This window comes from Myxocyprinus asiaticus, chromosome 49 (genome assembly GCF_019703515.2).
Source record: "Myxocyprinus asiaticus isolate MX2 ecotype Aquarium Trade chromosome 49, UBuf_Myxa_2, whole genome shotgun sequence".
Classification (NCBI taxonomy): domain Eukaryota; kingdom Metazoa; phylum Chordata; class Actinopteri; order Cypriniformes; family Catostomidae; genus Myxocyprinus; species Myxocyprinus asiaticus.
Genome location: NC_059392.1, coordinates 25,402,183 through 25,414,339, shown reverse-complemented (window position 1 = coordinate 25,414,339; position 12,157 = coordinate 25,402,183). Strand labels below are relative to the sequence as shown.

General features: G+C 39.0%; 1 protein-coding gene across 1 annotated transcript in view; it reads right to left on the bottom strand.

Moving 5' to 3' along the window:
• Window positions 1–680: 680 nt before the first annotated feature.
• The window catches only part of LOC127438353 (apoptosis-stimulating of p53 protein 2-like), a 49,495-nt gene continuing 38,018 nt past the window's right edge, over window positions 681–12,157 (bottom strand). Inside the window, exons 9-18 of the mRNA XM_051693878.1 lie at window positions 11,852–12,026; window positions 11,609–11,716; window positions 11,246–11,325; window positions 10,482–10,872; window positions 8,532–9,289; window positions 5,466–5,603; window positions 5,212–5,345; window positions 4,538–4,704; window positions 2,638–2,837; window positions 681–1,941 (exon numbers count right to left, since the gene is read on the bottom strand). Of these exons, the coding sequence (XP_051549838.1) occupies window positions 1,900–1,941; window positions 2,638–2,837; window positions 4,538–4,704; window positions 5,212–5,345; window positions 5,466–5,603; window positions 8,532–9,289; window positions 10,482–10,872; window positions 11,246–11,325; window positions 11,609–11,716; window positions 11,852–12,026 (2,193 nt within the window). The 3' untranslated portion in view covers window positions 681–1,899. The remainder of the gene's footprint in view (window positions 1,942–2,637; window positions 2,838–4,537; window positions 4,705–5,211; window positions 5,346–5,465; window positions 5,604–8,531; window positions 9,290–10,481; window positions 10,873–11,245; window positions 11,326–11,608; window positions 11,717–11,851; window positions 12,027–12,157) is intronic.

The following is a 12,157-nucleotide window of genomic DNA, read 5'->3' as shown; positions in this document are numbered from 1 at the left end:
ATTGTGAATCTAAATGTATGGTTTTGAAGTTACTGAAATAATAATGTGACTGCTAATATAGTATTCTTCAGCAGTATCTGAACATTGGGCCTCATTCATCAAGCACGAGCAGAAAAAAACACATTGATCCCACAATTTATGTCATAAAGGTTTCACGAACTATTTACACAAATTAATTCTGCTCATGTTTCATGGATGAGTTCCACTCTTTTAAATCTCATCAGTACAGCTATTGGTCAACAATGCATGTTGTGATTTCACAAATAATAATTAATATTGTCTGAAGTGCAGCTGGTTGGCTTTATTGCATTTTGGATGTTCATGTATCTTCACTGAAGTCTGCAAACAGGACTAGATATCTATTGCTTTGCTATTAGTTACTATGTAATAAAGAAACAATGTTTCATTGTGGACGTCCTTCGTTTTTGTTGTTTTTATTATTTTGGTTTAAAGGAAGTTAAGCTGTATGGACAGCATCTGTGATATGCTGTTGATTAACATCAGAAATAATTTCTACTCGCCTCTTAGTTTGTAAAAATAAACAAAAATCACATTTATAGTAATGCACTTTCAATGGAAGTCTATGGGACAAGGCAGGTAAAGCTTGTATTTTTGTTGAAGTCCTTATATTAATACTTCCATACAAAATAGTTCAAAAACACTGAAAAAAGACGCAAGAGTCCCGACTTATAGTTTTTATTACGATAAATGAAAAGCCGTCTTTGCGCAGTAAAATAAATTGTTAATTGTTCACAGAACACATTGTTGTAGCATAGCAGCAAGCACCATAGTAACAAGTTTACATAACGTCGCATTATGTATTAAATAAAAAAAAGAAAAAGTATTATATAAAACCTTTTATCTGCTTTTTTTTGCACAGCTTTTTGTGAAACCAGATGCCATTTGTCAAACTAATGAAGCAGAAAATTAGCATTTGTTCAGAAAGATGAAAAAATGACATCACTAAATCTGACAATCCTTCATATTAGACATAATACTTACATGACTGTATTAATGCATCTGTACCATTAACAAATACTCCCGTAGTTTAACTACACATGCTTAAACCCCGCCTCTAAAATGTGCATCTAAGTTCAGTCTATCTGTTCTAATGTAGAAAAAAGCCTTTAACCTTACAAATCGTGTTTATTATAGGGTAAATAGGGTAGTCTGGGACACTTCTTTGACTTTTCGACTTTTCAACTTAAAGAAATAGTTCAACCAAAAATGAAAATTCAGTCAATTTACTCACCTTCATGGTGTTCCAAACCCGTATGACTTTCTTTCTTATGCGGAACACAAAAATAGATGTTTTAATGAATATCGTGCGCCGTTTTACTCGTAGTTTTGCATCATATTCCAAGTCTCGAGTTGTTTTTAGCGCTAAACAATGCAATATATGAGCCACTGTAAACAAGCTTCTCTCAGCGCTTAGAAGCACAACGAACATCAACATTTTCACTGAAAAAGGACTTACATTTCGGGGTTTTTATCAAAACCTATCATAAGCCTTAAGAAGACTTGGAATATGATGCACGAGTTGCGTGAAATATGTTTATGATACAGTACTTTTGGATCCTGTAGTTTTGGAACAACATGAGGGTCAGTAAATGATGACAGAATTGTCATTTTTGGGTGACCTATTTCTATAAGTATCCCAGAATACACTAATTCAGCCTACCACTATAAAACTATTATTCGTCAGATATTGCAATGTAAATGTGATATGTTCATCTTCAGAGCAGAACTTTCTTTTACACTTCAGAATGAAGCGATTGTTGAAACAGTTGACAAAACTCCCCGGGAAACCTCAGGCTCATCAGCGCTGGTGAATGTGTGCATAAATGTCCTTTTCCATACGGACGGAATGGTGATGTTTGGAGTATCTGAATGGAGATTTTACGCAAGGCTCCTCTGTCTGGGCTTGATTCTAGGGTACAGCTACAAATAAACAAATGTTAACACTAACGTTAATGAACGCAAAGAAATACATCTATATTGCTCTGCAAAGGCAAAACACAGTAACAACACATTTCATCAAAATTGAGGTTTGACCGAAATCATGTCTTTTAGAGCACGATCTGTCCTATGACCAGTGTTGGGGGTGTATCTGATTATAAAGTAATTAGTAATTACTGTAATCTAATTACTTTTTTGTAAAAAAAAAAAAAAAAAAAAAAAGTACTGTAATGCATTACATTTTACATTCTTGTAATCAGGGTAATTGGTAATGTGATTACTTTTCAGCTGAAGTAATCAGTAAAATAATCAGATTACATTTTTAAAGAAGTAATTAGTAATTTGTACTGGATTACTTATTTTGAGTAATTTACACAACACTGCCTGTGACAGATGGGTTTGCCTCAGCTATGCTCAGATTTGGAGAAAACAGTGTGTGAAAGCTGCAGCCGCTCCAAAATCTACATTGAAACCAACAAACTTAGAAGCTGTATTTTCAGTTTCAGTGTTGGCGTACTTACTGTGTTTTGACTTTGTAGGGCAGCATACACCTTCCCCAAAGTAGATAATAGTAAATCAATAAATCAATGCTTGTTTTTTTTTCTCTTGACCTTTATTCATGTGTATATTTTTAGAAATACTGTATATAAACACATCTTATGCAAGATATTTCCTCACCCCGAGCAGGTTGCGAGGTATGTAGCCCTCGTTGTCGGCACATCTCGCCCACCACCACTCGGTTTCTTCACTGTCCTCTCTTCGTAAAACGGTCAGACAGTCTCCCTCCATAAAGGACAACTCATCTGGGCTCTCAGCCTTATAGTCCCACAGGGCATAAACAACACCCCTGTTCATGATGCCCATCTTCTCCTGCACACCTGTGGACAAACACATATGTGCATAGATTCACATATATCTTTCTAAAAACAATAGAAGAGTTGGTGCATTGCGTTTGCAAAACTGGGGATGCACATTTTGGCCAATATTAAGTCAATTCTTTTTATATATATATATATATATATATATATATATATATATATATATTTATGTCAAATTAACAAATATGATACAACTTTGTTGCCATGACGACTCAATGCTGGTAAACCCTTTTATCACACTAAAATAATGTTAGCATGTATAATGTTTACATCTTGTGGCTATACCTTTGAAAGTGTTTCTTTTAATGTTAATCTGTTGGCCCCATTCACTTCCACTGTAAGTAACCGTGATTTTTCCTTTTTTTTTTATTTAAACTCATGCGACCCCTCATCCACACGCGTGCACATAGTATTTTGGCTCCACTATACACAACGCATAATTTAAATTAATTTAAACCGACTGAATACTGTTCACAAGACTCTAGACTGTCATTTAAGGGTTAAACTTCTGACGCACCAAGTCACGTGACACAATAACATGGCGTAGATTTCAGTGAAGTGCTTCTACGGGTGCAGAGCCAACAAAAGTGCCTCTGGTAAGAAATCTCTTTGTTTTTTTCATTAAAACCTGTTTGGGTGTAAAGAGTTGCGTCTCTAATTTCGTTTGGTATGCTGCTTTAAAATATGCATACATTTTTCACGCATCAGCACGCTGATAAACGCTGATGTCCACATATGTGGATTATGGGACATTATTCCCTCAAAAGTAGAAAAAACACATTAGTTATTTCTGTAGCTTTCAACACATCTGTCTCTCATTTCTCTTCATTTTAATATACATTTCGTTATATTTTATTTTGTTATCACTGTACAATACGGTTCTATTCATTAAAATTAGTACATGCATTAATATACATTTACTGTTAATTTGTACATTGAGAATCAATGAGTTCATCCAAAAGCTGAAAAATGTTGCTTTCAGAGTCTTTATATGGAGTTAGGATGAAAATAAGGTGCATTTCGAACTGTTCTGGGACCAGTGCAGACAGACAGCACACTGGAGGTTAAGTCATTCACTCCTAAAATCTGATCAAAAGTTCAGTTTCAGGCTGCAGATGATGTTTGGATCACTCAACATGTTTGACAGACATGTGACAATGATAATCAGTACATAGATTCAGAATTTATAATGTATCATTTTATTTTAACATGGTTGACAGTGATTGGATGATGCTGGACATTACTTTGAATCAGAATTAATTATGCTAATTTCTGATGTAATGTCAACAATGTCATGAATAATCAACACTCCTGGAAACATAATAAACTATTTGATTAATAAAATCTGACTTTCTATAGCTTGGTATTATTTAAAATGTCACAACTTATGTGGCCATCACACATATGAGGAAAACTATTTGCTCAAGAATTTTTTTGTTTTGTGTTTTTGCTTGTTTATAAGGTGCTACTAGTTACAAATCAGAAAGGGAAATGGAAAATGCACACAGCAGTCATGCTCTTGTCTCAGGAGGTTAATAAACAAGGAAAAGTCGGAAATATTTTCTGAGGTAATCAACATTATGCCACAAATGCTGTCGATTAAGCTTAACTTGTACTAAACCCAGAGCTCAAAAGGCATGAATGCTGCATTCATTGTGACTAGTGTGTGTTGAATAATAATGGGAGGACTGGTTTCTCACCATAGAGAAACTGGGAGCACTGGGTGTAGCCTTCCTCCATCTCCTCACACTTATCTGCTGCTGTCTGCATATCACTGTAGGTCGTGGCATACACTGCAGCTCCAGACTCCACTAGAAACTTACACACTTGCACATTATTACAGGAGGCAGCACAGTGCAGTGGAGTCCTAACACACATAGAAAGAGAGGTTTCATTTTGTTTTATTGCATCTATGGACAGAATTATTTACAGTGTATACAGTGTATATACTATTATATACTGTATACCATAGCGTTCAAAGGTCTGAGTCCACATTGTAAAAAATCTATGGAAACAAAGTTTTAAAAAATTAACAAATTCTTATAAATTAAAGAGAAAAAAAACAACAATTAATTAAAAATAAAATAAAAAGGATTCAGCACTCTTTTTAGGTCACTGATTAAATGAGTAAAGTTATGACACTGAGTAAGTTAACTCCTTTGTACAAAAGGTCAGATTTCCTTTTCCAAGAATGCTCTTTGGAACATTCTCAAATCATGCTGGATAACATGGAAAATCTGTTTTTGCACAAACTTGTGGAATTCATGCCAGCTCGAGTGCGTAATGTCATTAAAGTAAAACTAAAACTGCAATGTAAAAAAGAATCAGTTTGTACCCCGACTTTTGAACCCTACTGTATATTCTTTTTGCTCACCATCCATCGCTGTCAGCAGCATTCACATTCACTCCAAACTGCACCAGGAACTTTACAATCTCCGTGTGTCCAGCACATACAGAATTGTGCAGAGCGGTGATGCCCTCATCATTGGGCATACTGGGGTCCTCCACCTGGATATGACAGACACACATACATACGCACTTGAAATGCGAAGCTCTTACATGATGTACAGTCACATTTTTGCATCTCATTTAAAAAGTTCAAGGGATAGGTTACTAATTTAGACTCACCTCGTATATGATTCTCTGGACCAGGTCATATTCACCCTCTAAAGATGAGTCCAGCAAGAGTGCCAGTGGGTTAAACCGCACACGCATCCCATGGTTGATGCGCTCAGAGCCTGTCTTACGAAGGTTTGTCCTTTTGCCCTAAGAAAATCAAGAAAGGTTGGATAGATGGTCAGCCAGATAGTTGGTAATAGTGGTCGACTGATGTCAAGTTTTTCAATAGCCAATGTTGATGCCAATATCTAGAGAGCAGGGTGTACGATAACCAATATAATGCAGATACACAGAAAATAGGCTACATGATGTAATACAATTTAATTATAGCAATTAAACAATATATTTATTCTCTATTTATCTTAATTTTTTTAATATTTATTTTAAATAAATATATATTAGGGCTGTCAATTTAAAATAATGCATTAAAAAATTAACACAATTAATCATGTCCCCGGAAGGCAATAAGGAATATTCCTTCCATACAGGCAATCCAAGCATGGAGTACCACCTGCTTTCTTCAGGGGGCAGTAAGCGAAACTCGCTGTATAGGCAACGCGCATCTTATACAGAGAACAAACCACTCTTACAGAGAGCAGACATCACAAGATGAGAAAACGTTCTTGCATACACACAGCTTGATGGATCGCAAATCCGAAGGCAGGGATATCAAGATGTTTTTTTCTTCAAGAAGTTTTCTTCGTTTAACTTGACACAGCGACCTAAAAACAGTATGTTTATGATGCAAAGCAACAGAGACGCTCCAAAAGAGTCCGTCTGACGCAGGTGTACATTGACGCGTCCTTAGACAAGCCCTTATAATAAATCTTGGACTGACTGACGAATTCAGTTGCAAAATGGATTGCTGTGAACTGTAGACCAATGATAGGCTTATGTTCAATAATATGGAAATAAACAGTATATTGCATTCTAAAGACACTTTTTGTATTGTCTTTTTTAATGCTTCACTTGTGTGCCAAAATAATGTAATGCATTTTAATTATCTGTATTATTTTTTTTAATATATTTATATTTATAATTATTTAATAATTATATATTGAATTACTGTTATTTGAGGGGCTTTCTCAGCAAATATTTATGTATACGATTTATACTGATTAATTCGAATAATCGGCATACTATGTAATTAATTTAAATTAAAAAAAAATTTTGACAGCCGTAATATACACATTTTTGTGCTTGCAATGTGGATAAAAACTATAGCGGCGCAAACTACACAGAGATTAATGGGAGGAAATGCGTCATCGTGGGCTGTGAAATGGGCACAATATATTATATATTTATATTAACAATATTTCCATTGGGGCGCCTGGGTAACTCAGTGAGTACTGACACTATCACACCTGGAGTCACGAGTTCGAATCCCAGGGGTGCTGAGTGACTCCAGCCAAGTCTCCTAAGCAACCAAATTGGCCCGGTTGCTAGGGAGGGTAGAGTCACATGGGGTAAACTCCTCGTGGTCGCTATAATGTGGTTTGACCTCGGTGGGGCACGTGGCGAGTTGTGCGTGGATGTCGCGGAGAATAGCGTGGGCCTCCACACGCGCTACGTCTCCGCGGTAACGCGCTCAACAAGCCACGTGATAAGATGTGCAGATTGACGGTCTCAGACCTGAAGGCAAATGAGATTTGTCCTCCGCTACCCAGATTGAGGCGAGTCACTATGCCACCACGAGGACTTAGAGCGCATTGGGAATTGGGCATTCCAAATTGGGAAGAAAATGGGAGAAAAAAAAATATATAAATAAAAATATCTCCAGTGGCCGATGCCGATACCGATATCTAGAGAGCAGGATGGCTGATATTAATGCCGATATACATAATACAATTTAACAACAGAAAATTAGATGTACATAAAATTTCAATTTTGTGAAATGAACATCTATTTTATACATTATAATATTTACTTATTCACTTAAACTTGGTAAAAAAAAAAAAAAAAAACCTTGAAGAGAGAAATTGTTTACTATCCATTGACAAATCAATTGATAGATTTTAGAACTGAGAGAAGAGGAAGTTAACACATCTGTTTATCGGCCAAGCGAACATGGTTATCGGCCGATACTGATAATCGCAAAATGGCCAAATATTCAAGTAGGTATAGCTGCAGGCGGGAGACCCCCAAATGGGGCCAGGATCTCCCTAAGAGATGGAGTAACTCTAAAGGTTACTTCAGAAGGGGGCGTGGTTACTTAAAAAGAGGGTTGCGGCAACTCCAAAAGGGGGCGTCACTTACATTCACAGTTAAAGTTAGGGAAAGGGTTAGGTAAGGGGTTCCCTATATCTTTATTGGCAGTTTGGAGCGCCCGCCCCTTTTTGGAGCAATGTCTGCAGCTATATCCTTCTCCAAATATTGGCCGATTAATCAGCCCGGCTGATATATCGGTCTATTACAGTTTATTTCCCAATATTACCTAAATATGAACTAAAATACTAAATTCACAAAAATATTTGAAAACAGAAAATGTGCATTCTCAATTGTCAGTAGATTCTTAACTGACTCAATTGGGAGCTAACATTAATTATTCGCCAATAATGTCAAAATGCCCAAATATTGTCTGATTTATCAGCCTGACTTATGTATATTTGTCAATATATTTGTCAATTCCATAGGCTATATGTGGTATATGTATGTTTTTATGCAGCAAGTAGGAAGATTTTTGGCCATCAAGAAATCTTACCAGGTGTTAGCTTAACTTCAAAATGAACCATTCTTCCATTTTGCATATTTAAAAGCCCACTGAGGGTCACCGGTTGCCACTTCTGCACCATTTAAATGTTTAATGAGATCTGTGTGCAGTGCACAGAATCTTAGTGTGGCTAGTTGCTAAGCAACAGCCCAGAAAAAATGGCTTGATTGGAATCTCTGCTGACCTGACATGTCTTCATCCTCTCTCTCTCTCTCTCTCTCTCTCTCTCATTATCTGTGGCCATACTTGACTCAAATCTCAAGATTGCTTGTAATCTACTACAAAGACAAATTGTTGTCAGTGTGAATGCCCCTTTAGTCCTCTATGAATGTAGTTTTGCCCTTACTGAATGTAGTAATACATACCGGCGGTAATGTTACTTGTCCAGTGACCTCTGGAGCCTTCATTTCGGCACTCTCTTCCCCTGGTACCTCCTGTTCTGTCATACTGGGATATGGAGGTGGGGGGTAAGGTGGGTAGTCCTCAATATAGGGCTCCGGTGCAGCCGGACCATAGACTTCCAGTTCTTCCTTCACGGGTGGTTCCTTCAGTCCAGAGCTGTTGATGGTGGTATCATTCAGGATAGGAGATCGAGGAGGAAGGGGTGGAGGGGTCAGATCCTCTTCCTCTCTTTCACACTCGGGTATCGTCATATCATGGGGTCCCTCTTGGGGTCTAGTGCCCTCAGCGTCAGCCTGCCGGCCTCCATCCTCTGCCTCTGCCTGAAAGAATGTTGTTGGGGTGCCGGTGGTGGTCTCCATGGCTGCCAATGTAGTCTTCTGGTAGAGGAGCTTCTGGATGTTGGGACCTGCAGGTCCCTCAGGTTCCGTTATAGAGCTGCGCTTCTTGAGAGGTCGGGGCGCGTGGTGCAGTCTTTTTCTAAGGGCCTCCAAGTCAACGTCGCTCTGGAGCCGATGGGAGTTTGAGAGGAACGGTAGCAGTTTGGTCGGACTAAGGGGTCTTGGAACACGCTCCATTTCCTGGCCCTCCACGAAGGAGGATGCAGGGGCCACACTGGTGCCCTGTTCCACCTGTTCACTATCTAGACCACTAGGTTTCTCAAGATAACTGCTGTCCTGGGGATACTGCCCCCCGCTGGATGGGATGACTGGTTTACCGTATACTGTGAGAGGGTAGGAGTGAGGGTCAGGCAGTTTATAAAGATGGCTATTATAAACCAGTTGTGTCTAATTTCATAGTAAGTATACCATTGCATAATATTGATAATGCACACTATTTAATGAATATATCCTCATTTGTGTTTACATTTACAGACACAAAGTTGGAACCTAATTTCTACAAATAGATATACCAAAGGAATGAGCACTTTCCCTTTGCAAAAGTGAGCATCACTATGCCCTACTCACTTGAAATGACTACTCTGAAGAGTGCAGGGCATTGCTGTCTCATTTGCGCATGTTTGGTACACCCAATACAAAGACACACGTCAATGCCACTTTATTTTTAATTTGAATGTTACCTTGATAACATGGCAGCAAAATTCCTATTTGTAGCTGTTAAGATCTTAAATAAATTGCCTCGGGTTTCAAAATAATCGCAAGGATGTGTCACCCATGATCACATGAGCATAAACCGCAAAATTACTTTTAAGTTACCATACACTTTGCTAACGGCTTTATCGAACAGCCTTTTAGGAATATTATAGTTAAAGTACTGTATATAGTAAATATATACTCACTGAGCACTTTATTAGGAACACTATGGAACACTGATAAAGTGCCCGTCGTGGTCTTCTGCTGTTGTAGCCCATCCGCCTCAAGTTTCGCTGTGTTGTGCATTCTAAGATAATATTCTGCTCACTATAATTGTGAGTGATTATCCGAGTTACCGTAGCCTTTCTGTCAGCTCGAACCAGTCTGGCCATTCTCCGTTGACCTCTCTCATCAACAAGGCATTTCAGTCCACAGAACTGCCGCTCACTGGATGTTTTTGGCATCATTCGGAGTAAATTCTAGAGACTGTTGTGTGTGAAAATCCCAGGAGATCAGCAGTTACAGAAATACTTAAACCAGCCCATCTGGCACCAACAATCATGCCACAGTCCAAATCACTGAGATCACATTTTTGCCCCATTCTGATGGTTGATGTGAACATTAACTGAAGCTCCTGACCCGTATCTGCATGATTTTATGCATTGCACTGCAATTGGCTGATTAGATAATTGCATGAATAAGTAGGTGTACAGGTGTTCCAAATAAAGTGCTTAGTGAGTGTATAGTTAAATATAGCATTATTCTTGTGTAATAGATACTTAAGTTGCATTACAAGATGTTTGTTGAGGCGGCAATACTTACATCGAGGCTGTGAACGGATAAGCGTACTTTGCCCTTGGTAGCCCTTCCCAAGAGTGCTGTGCTGGGTGTACATCGAGATGATGTCACTACTCGCTGCCCCCATCTTGTGCTTGTGGAGGGTGGTGGAAGTTTCTTTCCCTGCCAAAGTCTCTGATGTGAAAGGAGGGACTGTTGCGGCGGGTAAAGTGTCAGGTTTAGGGGGTAAAGGTAAAGGTAAGGTGTTATTTTGAGATGGAAGGGGCATTGGAGGTTTCTGACTGGCTGATCTGGCTTTGCCAGGGAAGGTGCCGGTGCTGTATGGAGGTTTGCTGAAGGTTGACTGGCCTGATAGAGCAGGTTTTGGCTTGCTGGGAACTGGAGGAGGAACCTTCCCGAATGTTCTACCTGCAGACTAGGGATGAAGAGAGGAAGACAAGATTTCAAAGATGGATTGCTTGGATCAAGTACCATTTGCAAACATGGTCCAACAGCTAGATCGGCACCAAACTAACACTAACTAGCATAAACAAGCCTGAACCAGCATGGAAATTCATGCTGCTCTAAGCTTGTCTTTTCAGCAGGGAATGTTGCTGAACCTCAAATTCAATGAACCTCAAATTCAAATACGGACTTATCAGGCAAATAACCATTCAGTTTATTTAAAAAGATGGTTTTGCTCCAATGGTGAACTTGGCTTAAATATGGCTACAACATAAATCTCAGGTGTTTTAGGCATTTGTGGTAATTTACTGCATAATATCTAATTTTTACACTAAGTGCAGTACCTGTGCGTCCCTCAAGAGGTCCTCGCTACTCTGGTTCTTGCACAAGGGCAAAGGTGGCGGTCTCAAATCTGCCTCAGGATCTACAACAGAAATTACAGAACATACACTGAGGGGGACCTGTTCCCTTTAGTTTTCAGAACTGTGATCAGTCAATGTGGATTTTGAATAAACAAATCTTAAACTTTTACAAATGGGCTTCATCTAAAAGCTGAAAGATGCTGGCTTTGGATGAGGTAGGATGAAAGTAAGTTGCTAAGACAGCAGACCAAGCTTTCAAATGCAACCATGGACCACCCCCCCAAATCTTGAATGTCTGGTTGCATCCTTGCAGGTCTTTAAAGGTCAGAGAAAGGCATATGGTACCTTTCTCCTGGGAGGTGTGGCTGGTCATGCGGGGAAGAGTGGAGGAGTGGACATGGGAGCTGCTGTTGGTTTCAGCGTTGGAAATTTTACTTGTCAGGAAACCAATACCTGGCATGAGGAATGTGATTGGAGAAAATCGGGAAAAGACAGGGTTTACTGGCTCAGTTGGCAGACACAAACAAACACAAATACACATGGTTTTGCAAGGAGGTAAAGGTACTGCAGATACAAATATACATGTACCTATGGTGGGTTTGGTGAGCGGTTTGGGAAGGGTGGCTGTGCCGTCGGGGTAAGCAGGCTTCACCAGAATCTCCTGCCTGGGAGGAACTGGAGGGGCTGGGGTGGTTTGGATATACGGCCCAACGGCGGCAACCCGGGGTGTGCCAGTAGACTGAGAGCTCTGCCCTTCAGGCTTCTGGAAATGAAGATAGTAAAACAAAAAAATCTTGAATTTATGTACACTACCGGTCAAAAGTTTTGAAACAATTGACTGACATGTTTCTCATGATCTTAAAAATCTTTTGATCTGAAAGTCGTATGCTGAAA